At 40.0% G+C, this 27,059-nt stretch overlaps 1 protein-coding gene across 1 annotated transcript; it reads right to left on the bottom strand.

Annotated features, from left to right (window-relative positions):
- Positions 1-619: 619 nt before the first annotated feature.
- On the bottom strand, positions 620-25,602 carry FGL1 (fibrinogen like 1). Its single transcript, XM_066380231.1, has 8 exons — positions 25,469-25,602; positions 20,978-21,057; positions 16,851-17,028; positions 8,976-9,135; positions 8,632-8,729; positions 5,073-5,161; positions 4,718-4,905; positions 620-967 (listed from the first exon to the last, which is right to left on the bottom strand). Exons 2-8 carry the CDS (start codon positions 21,038-21,040, stop codon positions 808-810), a joined length of 936 nt encoding a protein of 311 aa, XP_066236328.1. The 5' UTR covers positions 21,041-21,057; positions 25,469-25,602; the 3' UTR covers positions 620-807.
- Between the last annotated feature and the right edge of the window lie 1,457 nt (positions 25,603-27,059).

Raw genomic sequence — 27,059 nt, 5'->3', positions numbered from 1 at the left:
CAGCTTCGTGTGGGTTTAACCTCTATCCCCTGTGCCTGATACTTGTGGACACTCAGCTATTTGGGGTAATGTCTCACCTGTGCTGCCGCTTTCACTCCTACTTGAAAGGTCCTCTCTCTACCTCAGCGACCCAAGTTCTAGCCAGAAGCACCTGTAGAGTGGTAGCAGCTCGCTGCATTGAGTAGCAGAAGGCTTGGATTTTAGTCTTTGTTTGCTTACTTATTAGCTTTGTAACTTGGAGCAGTCACAAAATCTCAGATCCGTAAATTCTCAGCTCTGTCACTCGGGGACAGTAACAATTCACAGGATTAGTATAATGAGGCTTCTTTAAGAAGAATGTAACCTACATAAATATTCTAAAACTATGAGAGAATGTTTTATAGTGATTAAGATCCTGGGTTGTGTTTATAAGAGACCTGAGTTCAAATCCCCACTCATAATATTTATTATGCGTGAAGTTGATTTGGCAATCCATTATTTGCTGGGTTTCTTTATGTGTATATTCAACTGCATTCATACATAATTTATGATGTATTTATGCTTGTGCTACTTCCCAAGTTGGCATATATTCTATGCTTTTTCACTTTTTGTTCAACGGAGCTCAGGCATGCAATCAATATTAACATAATCTAAATTTATTTGGTGAATATCACATAATTGCTGTACATTAAGTAACAAAGGCAACAAATAATGAAAAGTATACACATAACAATTAGTATCATCATACATGTGTATGTTCAGAATTGCTGTTTTTCAAATCGCTTTAAACCAAAATGAATTGCAGAAATAAAAGCCCAAGGGGAACAATTAAACAATATTTGAAATAAAGTCACTTGGCCTAATTTTCATAACCACAGATTTCAAAGAATACCACCAGCCGTGCCAGGTGTGCCAGACCACCCCGCAGTCCGTCTTCGAGGTGTAGGGGCCCTGGTAGTACACACCATTCAGGTTTGCAGAGTGACACCTAGTGGCAGAGAAAAGAAACACAGGACAGTCAGGCCAGAAAAAGACGCCCAGCTCCGTTGTAAATGATCAGAAACATCTTCACGGTGAATTCTGCCATTTTCAGACAAGGAAATACTGATCATTTTCCAAAAGCCAGATGGGTTTTAACTGGTGAATTTTAGTGCTATAACAAGTCTGAGGATACAAGCCAGGTGACTCACTGCGAGTGTATTGATAAAGAAGCATATCTGTTGTTAATCGCCTTTCAACAAAAGAAGAATAACAAGCCAACAACAGCACCGCCCTGTGAGCCTCAGCCTTGGCGAGAGCGGTGTGGGTTAACAGCGGGGCGCGGGGTAAGCCGGTGGGGCGGGGCTCCGCTCTGCAGCCGGCCACCTCACGTACTTTGCACTTACGCCTTCATCTTCCTGCTGCCAAGACAGAGATTTCGTAATTCAAACTTTCTCCCTTCCCTTCGTCAAATCTCTAGCACATCAATTATTTTAACCTCAAGGATAAGGAAACAAAGCCTAAACCTACCGCTTAAAGCTTTCCCACCCGTCAACCAATAATCATTTGTCCGAGTTGTTGAGTTAATTTTTAACTCGAATATATTGCTCCAATCTAGAGAAGAATGCAACAGATTTTTTTAAAACCCCTCTTCCTCCTTTAAAATCTGTAAATTTTGTCCCTGATGTGGATTAACTAAGAGTGTGTGATAATTTTCTGTGTACTGTTATGAAATGAACTGCTATGTATTTCTTTGTTAATATACCCAGTGAAAAGATGTCAGGCATTAAGATATAAGGAGAACATTTCCAAGGATAGTTCTGAAAATCTATGGAAAGCACCCAAATTATTGAATCAAAAACACCATATAATTTACCCATAAATGCCAAGTGGTTGGCTTGGATCATTTACCCGTTTAGTGATTCATTCTTCCTGACCACCCTGACAGTCTTCGTAACCAAAATAGATGTAACCAATCAAAAACATGTATACTAAATCTGAAGAGTTAAGAATGTTCGATATTTTTAAAACTTCATGGGAAGTAATGTCAAAAAAAGTAAACACGCTAAGTCTAACCTCCAGAATATATATATATATATATATATATATATATATATATATATATATATATATATATATATATATATATATATATTTTGGTGTTTTCTCAGTCTTCCTAGAGACATCTGCTACCTACCCTGTTTTATTTGGTCTGTGATCTGAATCCCATTAGGGATTGACTGTGTGTCCAACGTAGGAAATCTTAGCTATTCTGAGACCAACTTTCCAGCATCTTCCCATGTCTAGAACACCCTGCACTTGAAACTATATGGACTGGGAGATGGCTGGGCTCCCTTGGTAGAGAGGTGACTGTGAGCACTCCCGTGACAGGCTATGGTGCAAACAAAACAGAGACGACAGCAACACTCAGCGACGGATTTGCTATTGGAGGAAGAACGCCTTGCAGGTGGGTCATAATTATGAACTGCCAACATGTCATGTAAATTAGAAAATTTTAATAAGGAGGAAGAGGACGATAAAGTGAAATAGTTAAATGACAGCAGTAGCAGGCAACCAAGTAACACTAAATCAAGTAGCAGGCAACCAAGTAACACTAAACTTCTGAAACAGTTGACTTTTTCTCAAGTTTTTCTGATTTTCCACCTGCACAGCCTTATCATTTCCTTTGATTCCAAGGATAATGCAGGCTCCTTGGGTGGCTCCAGCCACTGAATTACCTTTGTCCTCTCTGAACCCTTATCTTTAAAGTCCAGTAAATCATTTATTTGCCCAGGTTAATGTGTGTGCTGTATCATTCAGGCACAATACAAGCCCAACAATTGAGCGGGTATTTGGTTTTGATCTTATGTTAATATTAATTAACCAACGTGATTGTTAATTCTGCACATGGATTTCTGTTCTGAATGGAACATGAAGGGATGCTTACAACTTTGTGATTTATAGCAAGTTTTACATAATGCTGATGATTTTTAGTTGGAAGGACAGAGGGAGAAAAAGGGAGAGAAGGAGGAGGTGTTCCAAAGATGGTTTTTAAAAGAATAAGAAAACAACTAGGGAAAAGTTTGTCATTACCTTTGATTTGCTAAATAGGAGAGATAACTTTTTTTTTTTTTTTTTTTTTTTTTGGTATTTCTCTGAAGCTGGAAACGGGGAGAGACAGTCAGACAGACTCCCGCATGCGCCCGACTGGGATCCACCCGGCATGCCCACCAGGGGGCGACGCTCTGCCCACCAGGGGGCGATGCTCTGCCCCTCCGGGGCGTCGCTCTGTCGCAACCAGAGCCACTCTAGCGCCTGGGACAGAGGCCAAGGAGCCATCCCCAGTGCCCGGGCCATCTTTGCTCCAATGGAGCCTCGGCTGCGGGAGGGGCAGAGAGAGACAGAGAGGAAGGAGAGGGGGAGAGGTGGAGAAGCAGATGGGCGCTTCTCCTGTGTGCCCCGGCCGGGAATCGAACCCGGGACTTCTGCACACCAGGCCAACGCTCTACCACTGAGCCAACCGGCCAGGGCCAACTTTTTTTTTTTTCTGAAGTGAGAAGCAGGGAGGTAGAGAGACAGACTCCCGCATGCACCCGAGATCTACCCGGCATGCCCACCAGGGGGCAATACTCTGCCCATCTGGGGCGTTACTCTGTTGCTCAGCAGCTGAGCTCTTCTTAGTGCTTGAGGAGAAGGCTATGGAGCCATTCTTAGCACCCAAGGCCAACTCACTCCAATTGAGCCATGGCTGCAGGAGGAGGAGAAAGAGAGAGAGAGAGAAGCAAGAAGGGGAGGGGTGGAGAAGCAGATGGGTGCTTCTCCTGTGTGCTCTGATCAGGAATTGAACCTGGGACCTCCACACGCCAGGCCGACACTCTACCAGTGAGCAAACCAGCCAGGGCCTGTCATGTTATTTTTAAAGAATATTGTATGAAGTTTTCACGACCGCCTTACATTTCTGATTACAACAAAGGGAGTGGTCTGGAAACCCCCTCAGATGGAGAAGAGTTAAAGGAATCGGGGTTAGTGGGCTCAGAGATGAGAAAATATTGAGGAATACAGTAAATACCATCTCAGCCAGTGCCTGAGACTTATGTTGAAAAGGAATTGCAATTACTCAGTAGCTACTTAGGGAAAAACTGGTCAAGTATAGGAAAGAAGATGCCAGGTTAATAAAAGAAAACACTTAATGTAATCAACAATGGCATGAGCTTGGTGATTAAGTAACATTGAAGTATTCGATCAGAGGGTGGAATTAGGTTTCAGGAAATACTGTAGGTGAAATTTTTGCATTAGGAGGTGCTTAGGTTCAATGATTTAATGAAAGTCACAGTAACTAAAAAATAGTATTACAGAGAAAAATTCACAACAATAACATGGTCATTTCATATGATAGGAAAAACTACTTGGGTATTAGAAGGCTGGAAATATATTTCCTATATATAAATGCTCTCTATTTCTTCATGTCAATTTGTGGCCTACTGTGTATGATAACAAACCCATTATTCAGTTTGCAAACAATCTTTGTAAAAGTGGTCATTTGATTTATTTCTAAGACGTATCATTAAAGTTTCATTAATGTAGCCAGTGAACAAATCCTCAAAAATACTTCATCACTGAAGAATTCTAATAGGGGTGATGACTTAATAATACTAGTATTACAAAGAAGACCAACATCACTTCATACAGGTGTTATAATTAACGCTCACCGGTGAGATATCATCAATGCCGTTACAACTATGTTTATAAATCGTCAAACCTGTTAAACCACCAGCCAGACTGATCTTCTCTTGCACAGTTCCCTTCATAGTTGTCATTATCTCTGTCCCACGTGCTGAATTTCATTCTTTGGTGACTACCCCACCATTGTATCTCAGGATGGAATTTCACTGCGAGCGAGTCTCCAGCTGTTCCAGAATATTCTCCGACCTTCAACTCATAGGAATTCTAAAGAAACAGAGGCAACTTCCACAGTCAGTTGTCACTCTTTAAAAAGTAGGCTTATTTAATAAATGAAAGATTACTATTTTATATTTTTGTTTCCACTGACAAGGGTTTATCTTGTATGCTTTACACATTTATTTGTGGTGTTACTTATTTGAAAATTTTAATACCTTTTCATCCCCAACTTTGAAATTTTCATATTGGGCATAACGGCTATTATTTTCAAAGTCTGCAAGGTCAATTTTTAAAGTGTAGTCTCCTAGAAAAAAAAATTAGAAGAAATTGCAGGGCTTTTTTTAATATGTGAGATAACATTGATTTATTGAGGTTTAAAAAAAATTCATGGCTCTATTTTACTTAGATTGTCTCCTTCTGCCATGAGTTAGTTTTTCAAAGACTGAACAGTGACTCCCTGATATTAAAACATAAACATTTTATTATGTATTTTCCTTGAAAAAAATTGGGGACACAATATTAAACATAGAAAATTTCTACTGTATCTATCATAGGGAAAAGTTAGTGCAATTTATTTGGCAAAGGAAAACAAAATAAAGCATATTTAGTTAAAATTTAAGAACTCTAACAATGAAAGAAGTTGTAAGAAGTTTAAATGTTTATCCTCTTAAATTCATTCAACACCAAAATAACAAAACAATCCAATTAAAAAATGAGCAAAGGACCTGAATAGACATTTTTCCAAACAGGGCACACAGATGTCCAACAGACATATAAAAAGATGCTCAATGTCACTAATCATCAGAGAAATGCACATTAAACCAAAATGAGATATTACCTCACACATGTCAGAATGGCTATCAACAATAAATCAACAAACAACAAGTGTTGGTGAGGATGTGGAGAAAAGGGAACCCTCATGATGGGAAGTCAGATTGATGAGGCCACGGTGAAAAACAGTATGGCGCTTCCTCAAAAAATTTTAAGTGGAACTGCCTTGTGACCCAGCGATTCTACTATATATATCTGAAGAATCCTAAAACATTAATTTGAAAGAATATATATACCTCTATGTTCATTGCAGTGTTATTTAGAAAAATGAAGATTTATAAGCAGCTCGAGGGTTCATCAGTAGATGAGTGGATTAAAAAGCTGTGGTACATTTACACAATGGAATACTACCTAGTGGTAAAAAAAAAAAAAAAAGAAGAAAATCTGAACCTTTATGACAGCATGGATGGACCTGGAGAGTGTCATGCTAGATAAAATAAGCCACTCAGAAAAAGACTATCATATGATTTCATTCATATGTGGAATCTAGTGAACAAAATAAGCTAATAAACAAAAGAGAAACACACACAAATCTAGAGAACAGATATTATTGGAGTGAGTTTAGGAGGGGTCTGGGCTCCTGTTGACCTCGGCACTTTGATCTATGGAGTTTTCTGAAGTGATTCCAAGGAAAAGCCCCTCTAACCTGGTCAAAAGGCAGAAAAGGATACATGAACCAAGGCTGTGAACTGGATGGGAGCAGTCAGGTAGGCTGTGAACTCTCCTGAAAAGACTTTGTATTATAGACGACATACAAAGTCAGTCTCAGGTTTTTAGGTAACCATCTAAATGTCTCTTTGGTCATTAAGTAAATAAAAATGTAACTACAGACCATTTCTAAATTATCTCTATTGTAAACACTTCCAGTCAAAATTTGTTCAATGGGCATAAAGCTATTTTCAGAGGCAAGTGCTTAGCCTTAAGTGCTCATAATTAAAGAATGCAAAAACAAAGGCACTGTTTTTTCTTAGGATGAGGTGACATGTGCCTGTGAAGCCTAGAATTGATAAATTCATTTTTGCTACCATAAGAGTAGCTAGACTGAACACTAATCAAAAGATGAAGGGGATGCTAATAAGTTGCCAATGTGCATCTGGGAAAACAAGCACTTAATAATTCAAAAAATAGTTAAGTATAAATTTCGTATATTTAGAAGAAGCCAAAAGTTACTTTTTGAGGTTGTCATAATTTCAATAAGAAACCAGATATAGCCCTGGCCATAGAGATCAGTTTAAATGAGCATCTTCCCAATACACCAAGGTTGCTGGTTCAATCCCTGCTCAGGGCACATACAAGAATCAACCAATGAATGCATGAATAACTGGAACAACAAATCAAAGTTTCTTTCTCTCTCTTCCTTCCTCTCTAAAATCAATAAATAAATTTTAAAAAAGATACATATTAATGTTTGAAAGAAACAGAAGCTGGTATGGTAAATGTTCTATATCTATAAAAAAAAATACCACTTTAAAAAATTAGGTAATAATAAGTGCAATGAAATTTAGAGAGCATTGAACAAAAAAGGACAAATAAAAAAAGTATTAAGCTTCTAGGATTATCCATCCTTTCTAAGCTATTATCCCAGCATCTCAAGAGCCTCATAATTATAATCCTACTGACTATTATGATTAGAGAAATACGAGCCTCTTTCCTTAATTTGGGTGGAACCTAGTCAACTCTTGTTCTTATATTTAATGCATTTCTAGCATGGTTTAGCATGCCTTCTTAAGCAATGCAATTGCCTTTTTTGAAGTACTTAGAACCAGACACGATTAAAGCTGACTATAATCTCAGACTGCAAATACACTGCAGAAAAAAAAGGAAAAAAAGCATAGGAAATTTTGTTATCAAAATAGTGATATTTTAGACAAACATTGAACTCTTGTTAAAGGTATTCAGACAAAAGTATATGGAGGAATTTTACAGATGTCTGCTGTTTACTTTGAAATGTGTCAAAAATAAAATTAATTGATGGACAGATGGATGGATAGATCAAGTAGAGTAAAATGTTAACATAGAGTAGGTGGTAGGTTAAAACTTCTTTCAGTTTCACTGAATCTTCAAATTTTTCAGAATAAAATTTGGAAGAGGGATGGCAACAAGGACAATTAGTATATTATGGTATTTGATTACAAAAACAGCCCCAATTCCCCCAATTTTTCACTTCTGCTCAACCAAGGGACTTGAAAGGCCTGCCATGAAGTTTCTTTCCTTCCCCGTTCCTTCTGAGTTGGTCCTGTGACTTGCTTTCACCAGTAAAAGGGCATGGAAATGACTGTACCAGCTCTGAATCAAGAGACTTATGTTCCTCCACTCTCTTTCTTGGAACTCTGACTGTGCTACAGGCACAAATCCAGCTAGCTAGCTGGGGGATGAGAGACCATGTGGAGCAGAGCTGAACTGTGCCATCTGAGGCCAACCCAGAACTAGAAGAGCCAGCCTCCAGCTGACCAGAAGGTCAATCACAGAACCATAAGCAAGCTCGGCCAAGATCAGCAGAGCACAACCCTGATCAGCAAAACCACCCAGCCAACTTGTAGGTCTGTGAGAAAAAGACAGACGGTTGTGATTTTAAGCCACTAAATTTTGAAGTAGCTTGTTACACAGTATTATAGATGCAATAAATAACTGTACCTTAGGTATATTTTGATGCACTTAGTCATTTTAAAAAGAATAATTATGGCATAACATTTCTTGCCCAGACATAGAAAACACATATATGAAACATTCCCCACCTCTCAACCAAGGTCTAGTTTCTTCTCCTCCATTCTTAGTTTTAAGCAGCCACATTCTATTAAAGGGATTATTACCCAAAAGGGATCATTGCCAACTGCAAATTATAGCAGTCACTAAAATTAGCTCTATGGCTTGTGATTTAATGAAAAACATTTCAGGGTTGTTTTTATTGTATATTCAATGATTTTGATATCATGCAAATCTTACCTTGTATGGTTAATAAATGAAGATTTTTATTACCCAGCCAATATTCACCATTTTTTTGGACAAAATTTCCAAAGCCGTTTTCATAGTCATTCCAGCCTCTAAAAAATGTAAAGTAAAAGCTGATTTCAGCAAAATCCAAACAGACCTTTGCGGTGCCCAAGGTGTCCACACCCCCTCACTGCTGCTCCCACACCCAGAGTTTTCTTGGTTTGTTAATGCACTTTCAGTGTTCTCGTGTAGAAAGAGAGAGAGTCTTAGTAGACTTTAAGACAGGAAAAAAAAGATTTACTTATAAATTTCAAATTTGCTACTCCAAATAAATCCTTATGCCATAATGAGCACACCTGTTGAAGTTCTCACTGCCATCAGATCGTCTCTGAATTACAGTCCACCCTCCTCCATCAGACATGTCACAATAAACAGAGAATTCGGCTGGGCTCTGGAGAGGTTTGATTTTGTAAAATCCACTTTGCTGATACCCATCGTTGAAAATCTCTGAACAATCTATTTGCAAACAAGGTAATGCAAAATGTGTTATATGTCTTTTTTTTTAATAAAGGGAGTCTCTGAATGCAATTACTCAGTACTAATGAAGACAGATAAACACATGATGTAGATAATCAGCTTTTTAAAACTGCATCTTGTACATCTTCCAGTGGATATTAAGAAAGTAATTTCTTTTCCTTGTATTTAATTATCATTTGATTACTTAATAAGATCGTGGAGGGGGGAGTGAAATAAAGATTCAGTTTCTCATTTCTAATTTTTGTAGAAAACTATTTTTAAAACTATATGTGTTCAGTTCATTACAGCTTATATAAGTGAAACTTACAGATTTATCAGACAGAATAGTGGAACTCATCTCTCCTATGAAGCTAAAATGAAAGTAGAAATATAATACCAAACAAATAATATGGGTTATTTTGACATAGAGCATTGCAAATCATTCAGAACATCTGGAAATGAACTCAAAGTAATAATCTTCTTATTAAAGTCTTACAACTTCCCAGTCTGACCAGAAATTTCTAATAGTCTATATATTCTTAGATACTTTTGCTTAAAATGGAAAGTTTCCTCTATTCTTTTTATCTTGGCATTCTTCTTTGCCATGATATTTCTTTGACCATTGAAGCAAACATTTCTACTAATTTGTCACCAAAAAGTAATCTCTGTTTCTTAAAACACTTGAGGGTGAGATAAATTAATATCATTGGTTCTCATGTAGGCTGATCTGTTCAGACCTAGAGGATATGACGAGCATGAACTTTGCCACTGTGCAGATGTCTGCAAAGCCAAGTTTCAGGGTGGTTGAAATATTGGCCACTATACAGAGATAGTTTCAAGGATACTCATTCACAGACTTTTGTATAAAAATACTATGATATGACATCACTAACTTTCAAATTTTACCTTTATCATTTTGATAATTTTCTATTTTTTTAATTTATTTTTTCTTCCTGATTGGATAATTCCATTCTTTTAGTATATTTTTAAGATCTTTCTTCATTTTCATTATTTTGATGCCAAATTGTCTACAACTTTGTTTTGTTGTAACTAACAAAATTTACTCCACTTTAAATAGATTGAATAGGCAATAGGAATCAGAAGAGAAAAGAAAATAAAGAAACTTAGGTTCTAAAGCCCTCCTTAAGTTGAGACCAATCATACACTACTGCTTTGATGATGATCATCTTTGTAATGATTTAAGTTTTATTCAGGTATTTATTTTTGCAATTTGGAAGCTCAAGCGTTCTTCTACTGCTGAATTATAGAGAAAAGAATTACAAACAAATCCTGTGTTGTCCATTAAACAAGAAGTAAAACAATAGGCAAAATGATTGCCTAAAATTAATTCAATGTCATTCAAAGGCTTACATCATGCGGTGAAGTTTGTTTTGTTTTTTTGTTTGTTTGTTTGTTTTTAGAGACAGAGAGAGAATCAGAGAGAAGGATAGATAGGGACAGACAGACAGGAAGGGGGGAGAGAGATGAGAAGCATCAATCATCAGTTTTTCGTTGCGACACCTTAGTTGTTCATTGATTGCTTTCTCATATGTGCCTTGACCATGGGCCTTCAGCAGACCGAGTAACCCCTTGCTTGAGCCAGCGACCTTGGGTCCAAGCTGGTGAGCTTTGCTCAAACCAGATGAGCCCGCGCTCAAGCTGAAGACCTTGGGGTCTCGAACCTGGGTCTTCCGCATCCCAGGCCGACGCTCTATCCACTGGGCCACCACCTGGTTAGGCTTGGGGTGAAGTATTTTGTAGGCCACTTTTCATTAACGTAGGCAGATGTTACCTTTCCTTGTTAAGAAACTGACTCTTTGCTTACATAAACCTCCCACCAAAATGCTGAATAGTAAAAGCTCAAGAGGTTCCGACTGTTTTCCAGGCAAATATGGAAATAATTAGCTATAACGTCTGCCTCTGGAAAGCTTTGTGAAGATAAGGTTTTCAGCCAGCATTTTCTATTTGTTTGTATTTTATGCCAAATGTGAACTTGTTTGTGTTTTTTAATTTTTTTTCTTCTTCCCAGAGGAAAAATGTCAAACACAACTTAAGATTTAAGATCCAGAGCAAAGCTTTCAACAAGAAAAAAACAAAAACCCAACATACAGATGAAATAAGGGCCTGTAAGCAAATTTGCTTAAAGCAGATAAGTTAAGGAGCCGGCTTGGGGGATTGTGACTTCATTGCCTTCAGGGTTTTCAATACTAACTCATTAAAATCATATTTCCCAAAAGCTTTGACCCACTCAACCCCCTGGAAAATAGGCAGGAGAAGAGCAGGGTTGAAGAGCTCTGTGTTCATGGGAGTTAAAAGAAAAAAAGAAAGAAAGGATTTTAAGGATTTTTGGATCCTTACATAATAATACTAGTGTGAGGCCAATGCTTCTTGCCCCACTTGACAAACATTGCATTAAACTGGGTGAGGTGAATACTCTCTTTGATCAAGCAGAAAACAAACCGTGATGGAAGTCTGAATGTTTAAGCTTTTCCTAGTGACATGACAGCCTGCCAAATACTTTTTCCTCTTGTTCCAGAGTGGAGGCTAAACTTAAAGCTGAGATCCAAAGGCACTAAGCACCCAACATTGTAAATTCAAAGAAAGGCCAGCAACAGGTCATCCCCTTCACAGGGTGCATTGGGAAATGCCAGAATTGGCTTTCTCAAGGCCATTCTCAACCCCCAGGTGACATTAGAAGGAAGCATAAGAGGAGAAGCTCTTATTGTTCGTTGGAAAGTACAGTATTCCTTTTTTTTTTTTTTTTTTTTTTTTTTTTTTAGAGAGAGAGAGAGATTGATGAGAAGCATCAACTCATAGTTGTGGCACTTTAGTTGTTCGTTGATTGTAGAGTTTAAGGTGTAGATTCTGAAGCCTGGTTTCAAAGTCCAGCTACCCGTCTTGCTAGCTGTGGACTTTGGAAAGTTACTTTATCTCTGTGTGCCTCACAGTCCTCATCTGTATAATGGGGATGATAACAATACCTGTTTCTTGGTTGTAAAGATGAAATGAGTTACTGTACATGTACATGATTACAAAAGCATTTAGCATTTAGCTCAATGAATGTCAGCTATCTATATTAGAGTAATCCCCCCTTATCCTTAGGAAATATGTTTCAATAGCCCCCCTCCATGGCTGCCTGAATCAACAGATAGTGCCCAACCATGTATATACAATGTTTTTGCCTATACATACAGACTGTTCAGTTAAGGTGGCTTCTTTTGGTATTTCCAAATAGCCAACAACCTTATTTAGGCGTTGGGTTCATTATTAATAAAATAAGGTTGACAAATATAAGTACTGCAATACTGAGACTGTTGATCTGATCACAGGGAAGGCTACTCAGTGACTAACAGGTGGGAAGTGTCCACAGTGTAGAGACCTGGAAAAAGGAAAGAGTCATATCCCGGGCAGGATGGAGTGGGACACGTGAGATTTCATCGCATTACTTAGAAGGGCAGGCAATTTTAAACTTATGAAATGTTTCTTTCTGGAATTTTCCATTTAATATTTTCAGATCACAGTTAACTATAGGTAACTAAAACGGTGTGGAGTGAAACCCTGCAGAAGGAGGAACTGCTGTATACCTTTTCTCCCTGGTTTTCAGGAGAGCCATTCACCCCAGCCTACAGGAAGACTGCACTTTCCATGCCTGACCAGCGGTGGCTCAATGGATAGAGTGTCGATCTGGGACGCTGAGGTCGCGGGCTTGAACACTGGCTCACCAGCTTGAGCAGTGGGTCACTGACTTGAGCATGGGATCATCAACATGATCCCATGGTCGCTGGTTTGAAGCCCAAGGTTGCTGGCTTGAGCAACAGCTGGAGCCCCCCAGTCAAGTTGGAGGCTCTAAGTAACCAATATAGCACCCTAGAAAAATGCTTGCTGATGTGCTCATAGCACTTACTCTGTGACCGGCACAATTCTAAGTGCTTCACATGTGTTCATTCATTTAATCCTCATGACAATCCTACAAACTAGATACTGTTATTACCCTCATTTTACAACTGAGAAAACTGAGGCATAGAGAAGTTAAATAACTTGCCCGAGGAATCGCTGCTAGTAGGGCCACTACCCATTCTGCAAGCAATAGGCAAGACAACCCTGGTTTCTAAAAAGACTGCTAATATGGATGTGGGTGACTAAGAGCAAGGACATCCAGGGAAGGCAGATCCCGGCCATTGCAATAGAGCGAGTCGGAGTGTGCCCTCCTCACAATAGAGCGAGTCGGAGTGTGCCCTCCTCACAATAGAGCGAGTCGGAGTGTGCCCTCCTCACGGTCCCCATCACAGCCTCTGCTGGTCCTCTCGGAAAATTCACCGGCAACAAATATCCTTTCAGGCTTTCCTCATTAGAGTCATCTATGTCAAAACATGCTAGTTTAATGAGTTGCCTGTCTGGTTTTATACTCCCCGAGCCCTGGGAACCTTGACTAAAGGCACTTCTAGTTACCTTTCTGGGCCAGAACCTGATGTTTAAGGCAATGCAAGGTGTCTTAGCTTCCCATAATAAAAGACCACAGATTGGGTAGCTTAAACAGCAGAAATGTATTTGCCCACAGTTGTGGAGCATGGAAGATGAAGGTGTCCGCGGGTTTGATTTCTCCTGAACCCTCTCTCCTTGGCTAACAGGCATCTTGCCTTCTGTTCTGTCCTTTCATGGTCTTTCTTTTGTGCACCCACATCCTTGGGATCTCTCTGGGTGTCCAAATTTTCTCTTCTTATAAGAATACCATTCAGAATTTCAGAATGAATCAGGGCCTGTTCTAATGGCCTCGTTTTAACTTAATCACCCCTTTGAAGGCCCTGTCTCCAAATACAGTCACATTCATAGTGTTGTTGGTGGTTAGGGCTTCAACATAGGAATTGGGTGGGACGTGGGGAGCAGAATTCAGCCCAGAAGGCAGAGTCATCAATCACATGGCTTTCTGATCTTTCTGGATAACGCCTTCTCTGTGAATCATTTCTGTCATCCACAAGGATTGGCCCAATTAACCCAGTGAGATCCTACTCTCCAGCCTGTGTCTTTTTGACATTTCCCATAGTCTCTGGATAGGCAGCGAAAGCCTACTGGGTGGATACCTGACTACATTTCAACCAGACCCCAAACTTCAATAAAAGGGATCCTGAACTGCCCACAGGACCCCATCTCCTTCCTGGAAAGAAATAAAGCCTCCTGTTGGGTGACTCCAGGATACATTGGCCTCTCTTAGCCTGTGGGAAGACATTTGGTGAGAAGCCTGACCTGGTTCTGCTCTTGATCAGTCTCATCCACGGCCAACAGCAAAAGCAGAAATCCTTTTCAACCCTGTAGGGATTCTCACTTAATTGGTCTGGAGTGGAAACTGGGCACTATCTGTAGACAGTATTCCGTGAGTCACTTGATTTCTGCACATTTTGTAAGCGGAGCTTATGTTCCAGAATATTTTTTTTCAGGAATGTTTGCCTAGCGAGCACCCTTGGAAGATAGAAACTGTCTCCCTGTAGAGGAGATGGCAGGTTTGTTTGCTGTCCACTGTCATAAGGATGACATGTCTCTCTGGGCAAAAGTTGGGCAGATTTTCTTACCATCCATGATAAAAAATTGAGATTTCATAAATTTAGGATTCCTGAGCTGTGGCATAGCCCACTACCTGAACATTTTCCACCTGGATTATTCCACACTGCAGGCAAAGGAGATTGATGCGAACATGAAGTTCATGTCTCTGACCCAGGAGTCTCTTATCTTCTGCAAGAATTCCTGGATCCATGACTAGCTAACTTGTTAATTTGCAAGGAGAGTAAGATCTCCTCCAACCTGTCACAGTTCTTAATGGGAGTCAGCGTTTTAAAAGGTCAGCAGGTGATTATTCTAATGGCTGAGAACCACTGTCTTCGAGGAATTCTACTAGCTCTACGTCCTGGTCGAGTGCTCTCCTGAGCCTTCTTGCAGTCTTGCCGAATCTCCACTGGGCTAGTTCTCCGATAGGTTTCAGTTCCCGATCCTTTGTCCCTGTGACTGATTCATACAGTCCCTTTGTTTTCCAAGTCTGTTTTTACCAGAACTGTCTGGTTCCTCTATGTCCTGTGCTCCAGAGCCACAGGCCACCCTCATCTTATGTCCATTCCCATGGCTCTAACCTCCTTCTGGTCCCTACGGGGGAAAGGACAGTTATACTCCAGGGAAGGAGGACAAAGGATCAAGCTGCTAGATGACAGAGGGTCTAAGCAAAAAAAGATTAAGTGCTTGGTAAAGACAGAAAAGGGGAGCATTAGGCCCTGGCCGGTTGGCTCAGTGGTAGAGCGTCGGCCTGGCATGCAGAAGTCCCGGGTTGATTCCCGGCCAGGGCACACAGGAGAAGCGCCCATCTGCTTCCCCACCCCTCCCCCTCTCCTTCCTCTCTGTCTCTCTCTTCCCCTCTCGCAGCCAAGGCTCCATTGGAGCAAAGATGGCCCGGGCACTGAGGATGGCTCCATGGCCTCTGCCTCAGGCGCTAGAGTGGCTCTGGTCGCGACAGAGCGACGCCCCAGATGAGCAGAGCATCGCCCCCTGGTGGGCATATCGGGTGGATCCTGGTCTGGTGCATGCGAGAGTCTGTCTGACTGCCTCCCCATTTCCAGCTTCAGAAGAATACAAAAAAAAAAAAAAAAGAAAGAAAGAAAAGAAAAGGGGAGCATTATACTGAAACACAGGTACTAAAACCCTCACAACTCTTATATCTATCACTGGTGAGTATATTTGGAAACACAAAATAAAGATGTTTTTATTGAGCTTGGCCTCTCTTTAGCCTCTACAATTTTTAAATTATAGTTAAATGTATTTCCCAGTTGATATTTGCTTATCTTGTTGTCCCTAAATCTATGTACAGCCTTGCTTTCATTCATAAATGTGAGGATATACTATGTTCCAGGCACTCTGACAGGCAATAGGGAGGGAAGAGTGCATTGAGCATCATCCCAGACTTTACAAAGTTCCCAAATAACTGACCAAGATAAACTCATAAACAGAGAAATTATAATGCACCATGGCAGAAGCTGGAGCAGACACATGAACAAAGCGTTCTGATGCATAATTGTTACTTCTGACAGTTATGGTTTGTTTACTTTAAAAGATGCCCGGAGGAGAGCAGGTGAATAGTTTCCCACAGGCAATGATGATAGGTTCAGTGTTCTGTACAGGTATCGACAATTTGAAGATTATTTAGTTTCTAGGGGAAAATGCTGGCCTCATCAAAAGGAAAACCACCAAACTATAAAATATACACATAAAACAACTCTCCTATTTTCCTAAATAATTCTCATTCTTTTTTTTTCTCTAACATTTTATTCTATTACCTTATTTATTTACCCTACAGCATATCAGAGTTTCAGAAGGAAAAACTATATAAATGTAGTAAGAAGCCATATACATATAAAAAACAAAGCTCAACTGCAAAATTTTGCAAATAATCTGCCACTTGCACAGTGATATTTAAGCAAATATTGTCTTGATCTCTTCGTAACTATAGAAATTCTCAGATATTGAGCATTGATATTAAATGTCCCCTGCAGAGATAACAAAAGAAAGAAAATAAGATATGGTTGAAGACTTTTATATTTGATATAATGCTTCAGGTGGCTTGTTACTGGAATAGAGAAAGCTCTTTAGCAAAACCTAAAGTGATGAAATGATTAGCACCATCATTGCACGCGGGTGTGTAATGGAAGTTATTGAAACACTACAGAAAAAGAGGCGCTGACCTGCGTATCGCCTCCTGCCTCCAAGGTCAATGACACTGTTCTCTCCTTGATCCAGAAACTGGATTTCCTTCTCATGCAATATTTGCGCAATCTTGACTTGCTGCTCTTTGACCCGGGTCTCCAGCCTGCGCACCTGGACCCGGAGGCGCGCCTGCTCCTGGAGGCAGTTCTCGAGAGCCTGCGGAGTAACGTGCGTCTTGTTCACGTGGAAAAGAAATGCTCCTAGTAAACTGGATAAATTAATCTTTCAGTTTTGTCCCCAACTCCCATTGCAGAATATTGTTCCAACAAGGAAGTCGTTTGAAAGTTCTAATATTATTTGTTATTTGGAGGATACAAAATTAGAGTTTATGCTAATGTGCTTGAATTAAACAATGTTATAATCTAAAATAATCTGAGTGATTATGCAAAGAATTTTAGAGTCACTGTCTCATTTGGCCTCCCGCTGATTTCATGAGGCAGGCACGGGCTCAATCCTGATGAGGCAACTTGCTCCCAAATTCACGGTGGGCAGGAAGTGTCAGGATTTACATTGAACTCAGGGTTTCTGTCTCAATCTCTATATGACATGGAGTGCTTTCTTACCGGTAAAATAATCTAGGCTTTGGATGACCTTGTGGTATTAATGTGTTTTAAAACTATAATTGAATGCTACATAATTTTAAACATATAGTCACCTTTATAAGGAATGCTTAGCTTAGACTCTCATATCCTTGAACATCTCACCCATTTACCTGTTGCCAAAAATTCTACTGGATTCCCTTTAACATTTTGCTTATTTATTGTTTTATTCTTCAATCACTTTCAGAAGAGATGGGAGGACTCTGAGTCTTCCAGTTAAGTCATGTATTCTCTCTAAAAAGGTAAATCACCCAAGAGTATTGCACGTGAGAGAGTTTTCAACTCCTCTCTAATGTGGCATCAAAAATGATTTGACTTTGGGTGATGGACACACAACACAGTCAACAGTTCAAATGCTATAGAGATATTTACCTGAATAAGAGTACATCAACTCTTATTGATCAATGTCACCCCATTAAATTTAATTTTCTAAATAAAATTTTAAAAATAAACAAAAATAGCCTGACCAGGCGGTGGCGCAGTGGATAGAACATCGGACTGGGTTGCAGAGAACCCAGGTTTGAGACCCCGAGGTCTTCAACTTGAGCGCGGCCTCATCTGGTTTGAGCAAAACTCACCAGCTTGGACCCAAGGTCACTGGCTCGAGCAAGGGGTTACTCGGTCTGCTGAAGGCCCGTGGTCAAGGCACATATGAGAGAGCAATCAATGAACAACTAAGGTGTCGCAACACACAATGAAAAACTAATGATTGATGCTTCTCATCTCTTCGTTCCTGTCTGTCCCTGTCTATCCCTCTCTCTGACTCTCTCTCTCTGTCTCTGTAAAAAAAAAGAATTAAAAAAATAAACAAGCCTGACCTGTGGTGGCGCAGTGGATAAAGTGTTGACCTGGAAATGCTGAGGTCGCCGGTTCGAAACCCTGGGCTTGCCTGGTCAAGGCACATATGGGAGTTGATGCTTCCAGCTCCTCCCCCCCTTCTCTCTCTCTGTCTCTCCTCTCTCTCTCTCTCTGTCTCTCCCTCTCCTCTCTAAAATAAAATTAATTAATTTAAAAAAAATTAAAAAAAAAATTTTAAAAAAAATAAAAATAAAATAAAAAAATAAAAATAAATAAATTAATTAATTAATGTTGACTAAAAAAAATAAAAATAAATAAATGAGGTGACATTTGACTGAGCAAAGCCTCCAAGGATAAAGCAAATGTGGTGGGTGAATTGGGAAGGAGGGCTGCTGAGCTGGGGTCGCCAGGAAGAGGTCCTGAGCCAGAGGGCTACAGTGAGGGCTCCTGGCACTCAGTGCTGGGTTACTGGCGGGGTGGGGGGAGTGTAAAAAAAAAAAGGCAAATTTCTGCCACTTTGCCATTTTTATCTTGCCATCTCTATTTGCAGCTCAAGTCACGATCTCCTGTGGTACGTGTAAATGTTCACTTTTGAGAAGTTATCCATTTTAATGTGTGTTTCACACTGCTTTTACATACATTATTTCCTAAAATAGGCAATATAATATAGGTTTATAGTCAGATATATGTCCCAATTTATATTTGCATAACTTCCTGTCCCTATCATTATGTACTACCTGGTAGTCATTCCACAAATATGATGGTCGACTGTGTCCCAGGCTCTTCGTTAGACAGTCAGAACAGCACAATCAGATATCCTGTCTGGGGCAGAGGCAAGAGGTGCTCTGCTGTCCTGCGAGGGACTGTGACGTAAGTACAGACAGTGAGCCTCACACCTGAAGTCCTGTCACAAGAGAAGGGAGCAGTGGTGGTAGAGGCCTCCCCACCCCCATTTCCTGGTCCAAGTCACTGACTCTCTCCTACTATTTCTTTAGGATGATTTATTTCTTTTTTTATTAATTAATTTATTTTTTAAATATTTATTTTAGTGATTTGAGAGAGAGAGCGAGACAGGAACATCAACCTGTTCCTGTATGTGCCCTGAGCAGGGATTGAACCGGCAACCACAGTTCTTCAGGACGATGCTCTAACCAACAGAGCTATCTGGCCAGGGCTCTAGGACTATTTCTTATTTGCTCTTGTTTTATTCTCTTTGATTTATCCTCTTAGGCCCCTGAGTCACATCTTTCTAAAAAATGAACAGAAAAGACATTTTACGTTGTCTGGAATCCTGTGTTGCTTCCTAATAGTAGGGAATTAGTTGTGATATTGTTAAATATAGTGGTCCGTGCAATGTAAAAATAACGGAGGGGATTACGGGGCATGTATGTTTAATCTTTACGAGACTGGATCTACAGTGTCAGTGAGCTTAATTAACGCTCAGGAGTTTCCTTTCTCCCAGAATTTTGAGTAAATGAGTACTTTTACTTTTTTACTCATGAATGAAGACGTGAGTTCTTTGTAATTACTTTCAAATAATCTCTTTAGTTAATGCTGATAGTGTTCAATAATGGAAAGCTCAGGTCCATGTAAATGGACAGTTTTCCTTTCTTTTTTTATTAATTTATTGTGTTTACATAGATTCTAGTGTCCCCCCGAATTCATGCTCCCCTCCCCCATGTTCCCCAGTACATCCCCCCTGTCTTCCTCCCTGTAGCACCCTCCCCCTTCCCTCCAGGATTTGCTTTTCTGCTCTCATCCCATCCTATCAGCCTATCCTCCCCTTTCCCTCTGTCCGCTTTCCCTCCGGATCCTTTGTCTCTATTCCGCTCCTCAGTTCATATTGTTCGTTAGATTCCTCAGATGAGTGAGGTCATCTGATATTTTTCTTTCTCTGCCTGGCTTATTTCACTTAACATAATAGTTTCCAGGTCCATCCATGTTGTTATAAAAATAATATTTCCTTCTTTTCCATGACCCCATAGTATTCCATTGTGTATATGTACCATAGCTTTTTAATCCACTCGTCCACTGACGGGCACTTGGGCTGTTGTTAATGGACAGTTTTCAATTCCTAATGTTATGTAATCAGTCAAATAATCCCAGTAAATTTTTAAAGATTTTACTTATTTGTTGTAAATACAGATTTTTACTTAAAAAAAAATTTTAGGCCCTGGCCAGTTGGCTCAGTGGTGGAGCGTCGGCCTGGCGTGCGGAAGTCCCGGGTTGATTCCCGGCCAGGGCACACAGGAGAAGCACCCATCTGCTTCTCCACCCCTCCCCTTCTCCTTCCTCTCTGTCTCTCTTCCCCTCCCGCAGCCAAGGCTCCATTGGAGCAAAGTTGGCCCAGGCACTGAGGATGGCTCCATGGCCTCTGCCTCAGGTGCTAGACTGGCTCTGGTCGCAACAAAGCGACGTCCCGGAGGGGCAGAGCATTGCCCCCTGGTGGGCATGCCAGGTGGATCCCCGTTGGGCGCATGCGGGAGTCTGTCTGACTGCCTCCCCGTTTCCAACTTCAGAAAAATACAAAAAAAATTTTAAGCACTTGTGGAAGAACCAATTATATGGCAGATGCTGCCACAAACCTTCATTTTCTCCCCTTCGCTAAGTTCTTTCAGTGACAAGTTACTATAGATTTTCTGCAAAATAAAAGAAAATTCAGGTCAAAGCAGGCTTGAGAAATATATTAGTTGTTGTGATGAGCTTACCCAGCTTTCCCTGCCGATTACCAGAGTAGTGACAACAAGGATGAAACCAAACATCTTCGCCATTCTCTGCGTGGAAAGAACTATAGGGACAAAAAAAAAAAATTTCACAAACTTATTTTCCATACATTTTCCATGAGGCCAGAGTTAGGGTCAGACTCAAGGCCATCCAGGATGTCGGATGCAGTTCTGAGCCATCTGGGAGTCACCACGGAAAATCCGGACTTGCCCCGGCTTCCCCCGCAGAGACTGATGCTCACACTGTAATCATCAATAGAATTGGAAAAAATGGAGGAAGGACTCTAGATCTTTGGGTGGTCCAAACGCGCTGCCTGTGCTGTGGTGCTGACAAGGCACAGGCTCTGTAACCACAAAGGGTCCAGGTTTTGGCTGGGCCGCTTTCTAGTTGTGTGGCCGCAAGCAACTTACTAAAAAGCACCCTATCTCTAAAATAGAAATCCTAATTCATACTTTGTTGCACTGTGGTGATTTTTACGTACTATTTTTAGATAACCTCACATATGATAGGTGCTAAATGAATGGTAACTCATTTTGAATATGGAAGGCGGCTTTTAAAGAAGGAAGAAAAAGAATGTACAGCAGAAGGGTGATATATATTGTTTTTCTTAATGTCTTATTGTTTAGGCAAGCTACCAAGATAATATAAAAACTTCAAGCCCTATTTAACGTTGTGGAGGAAAATTCACTTAACCACTTGTCAAGTTTTTTTTAAATTGATCTTGAAGTCATTAGTCTTGAGGAAAAAATTTGCTCATCCTCAGAATAACTTCTGCATGCTGCTAGTGGTGGGTTTTTATACATTTTAGAAGCTAAGAAGCCTACAGGGACAGAAAATCTGTATAATTTTCAAAAAAGTTTTAAACCTATGGTTTCTGGTTTAAAAAAAAGGGACTGGAATCAACTGAATTATTTGTTACACTATTTTTATTCTTATGGAACCTATGACCACTAGGTTCTTGTGATGTGTCTCTTTCTCAATTCTTCTTTCTCAATTCTACTTTCTCAGTTCTACTTTGGAATTTTTCAGAATCCCCTCTATTTGCAATGTTTAGCAAAGCCTGGGAAGCAATCGTTTAAGGACTTAATAGACAACATATTTTTAGTCTATGTTAATAAAGTAGGTAGTTCTTAGTCCTCCTGAGGCCAATAAAAACAGTTGCAGAATGGGAGAGACATTCCTTATATTCAGTCAAAATAGCATGCATGGTCAGCTTTGGAATCATTGTAAAATAGAATGTAGCAACATAATCAAATGTCAAAATAACCTGGAGATGTTTTCTCTAAATGTATGTACCCTGATTGATTAATGTCACCCCATTAAAATTAATAAAAAAAATAGAATGTGAATTTGTAGACCATGTGACATTTGTGCATTACAGAGAGCAACAAAGAGTCTGTACATAGAACTGAATAATTTTATCTTTTTTTTTTTTTTTTTTTTCTGAAGCTGGAAACGGGAAGAGGCAGTCAGACAGACTCCCGCATGAGCCCGACCGGGATCCACCCGGCACGCCCACCAGGGGGCGATGCTCTGCCCCTCCGGGGCATCGCTCTGCCGCGACCAGAGCCACTCCAGCGCCTGGGGCAGAGGCCAAGGAGCCATCCCCAGCGCCCGGGCCATCTTTGCTCCAATGGAGCCTTGGCTGCGGACGGGGAAGAGAGAGACAGAGAGGAAGGGGGGGGGGGTGGAGAAGCAAATAGGCGCTTCTCCTATGTGCCCTGGCCGGGAATCGAACCTGGGTCCCCCGCACGCCAGGCCGACGCTCTACCGCTGAGCCAACCGGCCAGGGCTAGAACTGAATAATTTTAGTTCACACCTTATTACTTCTGGCTGAGAGTTTTATAGCTACATATCTAGAACCATACTATGCATTTTTGTAAACATCTTATTTAACCTTCAAATAACTGTACAAGGCAAGTACTATTATCCTCAGCATACAAATGAATAATAGATCAGAGAGGTTCAGTCATTTTCCTAAGCTCACACAGCTGGTGTATGGAAGACCAAGCAACTGAGGTTGAAGGCTCACGTCTCCAACCTGTCATCTACTTGGCCTTTCTCTCTATATACATACAGGGGAGGGCAAGAGTAGGCTTATAGTTGTGAGTACATGAAACGTAGAGCTTATTCTTGTATTATTATTCATTAATTATTGTTCATATTTTCCATACAGACAACTGTAAACCTACTTTTGTCCCACCCTGCATATTCCTGCTATCTTCGGGGAGGCAGGCGGCAGAGAGGTATAGAGGCCCTCCTACTTGGCCTTCCCCACTGAACACTGCTCTCACTACTGAACGTGGCTCTGACTTATTTGTTCTTGAGGGGGCCTTCGAAAGGAGCATTAGGTTAACTCGGCAGAAGCGGAGACAGCTGCCCTGCAGCCGGAGCAGTCCTAGGGAGCGGTGGCATCAGCAGCTTTGCTGATCCTCTGCTACCTGCTCAGCACCGTGCTAAAGGCAGCGAGAGAAGAAAACACCACTGCCTCAGCAGGCGATGTTCTGGGGCAGAAATAAACATATATTGAAATGCAAAGTGAAGACGATATAAATTACGTATACATGAAACCATGTGTAATTAAATATAAAAACTAAACTCTCCCAGACCATATCTCCAGACAAAATTAATTGCTTCCTCCGCTATGATCACACACTGTGTTTACAGACCAATATAGCATTTATTCCCTCAGTAAACATTGTGCACATGCCTGCTGTGTTCCAGGCGCTGTGCCAGGTTTGGGGATTCTTGTTTCGTCAGTTTTTTACATGTCTTTCTCCATCTGCTTCCCTTTATCCATACTACATATTTTGCTTAGAAAAAGATTTTTGAAGGCAAAAAACTCACCTTGCTAACTGTTGTATCCCCAGCATCTGACTTACTGTGGCAACTCAGATAAAAGTTTTGGTTGTTGCCTCTGAGGAAAATATTCCCCAGAAGGGGAAATCTCCCTCAGAGGGGAAATGTGATTTTCTTTCCATAAAAGTACAGTCTGTTCATAGTGATGTTCTTCCTCCTCTACGCTTCTCTGGATTAAGGGGAAAACAATGGGTTTAGGGCATTTTTGAAAGTCAGTGTTGGCTCTGGCTAGTTGACTCTGTGGTAGAGTGTCAGCCTGGTGTGTGGATGTCTCAGGTTCAATACCAGGTCAGGGCACACAAGAGAGGCAACTATCTGCTTCTCCGCCTCCCCTTCCCCTTCTCTCTCTTTTCCCCTCTCCCTTTCTTCTCCTCCCACAGCCATGGCTGGATTGATTTGAGCATATCAGCCAGGACGCTGAGGATGGCTCCTTGGAGCCTCTGTCTCAGGTGCTAAAAATAGCTGGGTTGCGAGCATGGCCCCAGATGGGCAGAGCATCATACCCAGACCGGGGTCACCGGATGGATCCTGGTCTGGGGACATGTGGGAGTCTGTCTCTCTATCTCCCCCTCCTTTCACTCAGAAAAAGAAGGAAAAAACACTTGCTTTGAAAATCTGCTCTCCATCATTCATCAGGGCAAACCATTATTATTCTGCAAATCTGACTTGTGATGAAGTTATATCAGATTATTTACTTCTTCACTATGCAACTAGTTGCCTTCTTTTACAATGTTTTTGCTTTGGGCTATTTCAAAACTTTTAATTATTGTGAAATAGTTTTTAATTGGCTATTCTTTGATGTATTGTATTGTTTGATATAAATTATTCTAAATCTATAAAATCTAATTTCTTCCTCTCTAAAATTTTTAAGTTAGTTGATTATAGTGAATTAAATTTAAAAGCGAACATATTAAGTTTGAAACTTAAAAGTTCTACAGCTGATATATAACTTTTACAAACACAATTTTGAAAGTACATTTTAGTAACATGTAAAAATTATAAATGGTATGTTTTAAATAAGCTATTATGGAAGAGCACAGGGTAAACAATATAAAAAAAAAAGGAAAAAGCTATTGAAGAAAACATAGTTAATTGGCATTCACAAGTGGACTATACCCTTATGTAAGACAGTTAGTTAAAAATTTATCCGTGAACATAGTCATAGAGGTTCGTTATATGCTATTTTCTTCCAACGTTTTTCCTTTTTTTGAAAATGAAAAATAATCATATCTTTATTGTATATCTCAAGAATTTATACTCAAAGAAAGCCTTTAAAATGCTTTCCATCTCCAAAAATGAAAATAAAGAAATATTTCTGAAGTTTTTACTTCTAAAGTGGAAATTATAATGGTCTGTTATTTTCAACTTTGTATAATGAAACTTCAAATCTTATTATTAACATCAAATTCCCATCCAATTCATTCAAAATGTACTGGGAATGGAAAGAAGAGAGAATCCGAAATCTCTTTTCTTCCAAGCTGCAGAAGCAGCCTTTTCTCTCATCAGCCTGAGAGTTCAATAGCTGACAGCTGTTTATTGAGTTCTGCTGAATAGCAAAGCTATGAAATAAATTAGCATTATTACAATTATGTCAAAAGTGAAGAGATGTCAAATACCTTGCCTGAAGTCAGACTCGAGTCAGAGACACGGCTCAGGCTGGGTCAAGTCACTCGGCCTGCCAGGATCCTTTAACTGCACTGAGAATTTGTAATTGTTTCTCCATGATTTGATTAGAAATGGGGACAATGTTGTTTCTGGCTTTAACCCAGAAACAAATATGTGAGGAAATCAGTTTAACTGGAAGGGAAACAAAAAGAGGAGATTCAAGGACAAATCCCAATACTCTGATATTGTTTCCTTCTATTTGTATGAATTTTTACAAAAGATCCAGCAATATGTCTTTACAAAAATACATCTCTGATTTTAACCTCATATTGTGCTCAGAGAATCTTTGTACTTTAATTAACTTCAGTAGTACTCACTCAAAGTTTAAATAAAGCCCAAGTTTAGTTGAAGCTTTGTTTTATCGTACTAAATGATAAAATTTTACCTGTAAAGATATGAAGTAAAATGTCATTTCAACAATAATATAAAAAGAAGCTAAATCTGCTGAAGGCCCGTGGTCAAGGCACATATGAGAAAGCAATCAATGAACAACTAAGGTGTCGCAACAAGAAACTGATGATTGATGCTTCTCATCTCTCTCCGTTCCTGTCTGTCTGTCCCTATCTATCCCTCTCTCTGACTCTCTCTCTGTCCCTGTAAAAAAAATAAAAAAAGAAGAAGCTAAAGTTTTCTTAGTTATAAAAATGGGGCAAGTTGATAATCGCCAAGATGAAATGGGCAGTTCATTTGATCTTTAAAAAGGCAGAAGGATTCCCTGAGGTATAAATTGTGGGATTTATCTGTAAGCATCAATTATCCTCTGAATGAGTTGCTCCTTTTGTTCTGAACTCTTGAGGATTTTCTAATGTGTAAGCGGGACTGTTAGCTCCTGTAATCATGTTGCACAACAGTTCAGGCTGCAAATCCAGGTTCATTCTTCCTTTTTTCATTCTGATGTAATTCGACCTGTTGTTTGCCATTTGCTCTGTGATCCCTATTTCTTAACTCAGATTCCAGTAAAATACTGAGGTAGTATGTTCTTTCTGTTCTTTGTTGTTTTCTGGGCTCAAGTACTGCCAGCGCTTGGCCTTCCCCTTAAACACTTTCCTGCCATTCACTCAGAAAATTTGAACTTTATTAAGGAAAAGGTAATCCTGATGATTTACTGGAAAAAGAAAAACAGTCAGGTTGAAGTGATTTACACACACAGGGAGAGTGGATATTAGACATCTGCATAATTGTAGTGAATTCAAGATGCTGGCATTAAATTTCAAAAGCATGGGTTTGGGTGATTTGATAGTTACCTCTGTGATAAAATAATTACCTCTGAAATACAAACCTGTGTTTTCCTTCTTGTATTCCTTTTGCTTTCTCCCCAGTCAAGCACTGAATCAGTGCTGTGCTCACTTTCTCAGAGGAGGGACAGTGATAACAATAACAGTGACGAGCACACGTGGCACATTTATTATGTGCCATACATGGCAAATATGTTAAACAATTCAGCCAGAATAGCCCTATAAACATGTATTGCTAATACATCCATTTCACAAATGAGGAAACAGAGGCACAGAAGTCTAAGTAACTTGCTCAAAGTCACACAGC

The sequence above is a fragment of the Saccopteryx leptura genome, chromosome 4 (assembly GCF_036850995.1).
Source record: "Saccopteryx leptura isolate mSacLep1 chromosome 4, mSacLep1_pri_phased_curated, whole genome shotgun sequence".
In the NCBI taxonomy this organism is placed as follows: Eukaryota; Metazoa; Chordata; class Mammalia; order Chiroptera; family Emballonuridae; genus Saccopteryx; species Saccopteryx leptura.
Note: the sequence above shows the minus strand (reverse complement) of the source record. Positions and strands in the feature narration are given on the sequence as shown.

Bases quoted from the DNA above. Each gene is read 5' to 3' on its own strand.
- FGL1 (XM_066380231.1), bottom strand. From the start codon at position 21,040: ATGGCGAAGATGTTTGGTTTCATCCTTGTTGTCACTACTCTGGTAATC. The intron at 5,162-8,631 runs GTAAGATTTGCA...TTTTTTTTCTAG, and splicing joins TCATTTATTAACCATACAAG to GAGACTACACTTTAAAAATT. The intron at 4,906-5,072 runs GTATTAAAATTT...CTGTTTCTTTAG, and splicing joins TCAAAGTTGGGGATGAAAAG to AATTCCTATGAGTTGAAGGT.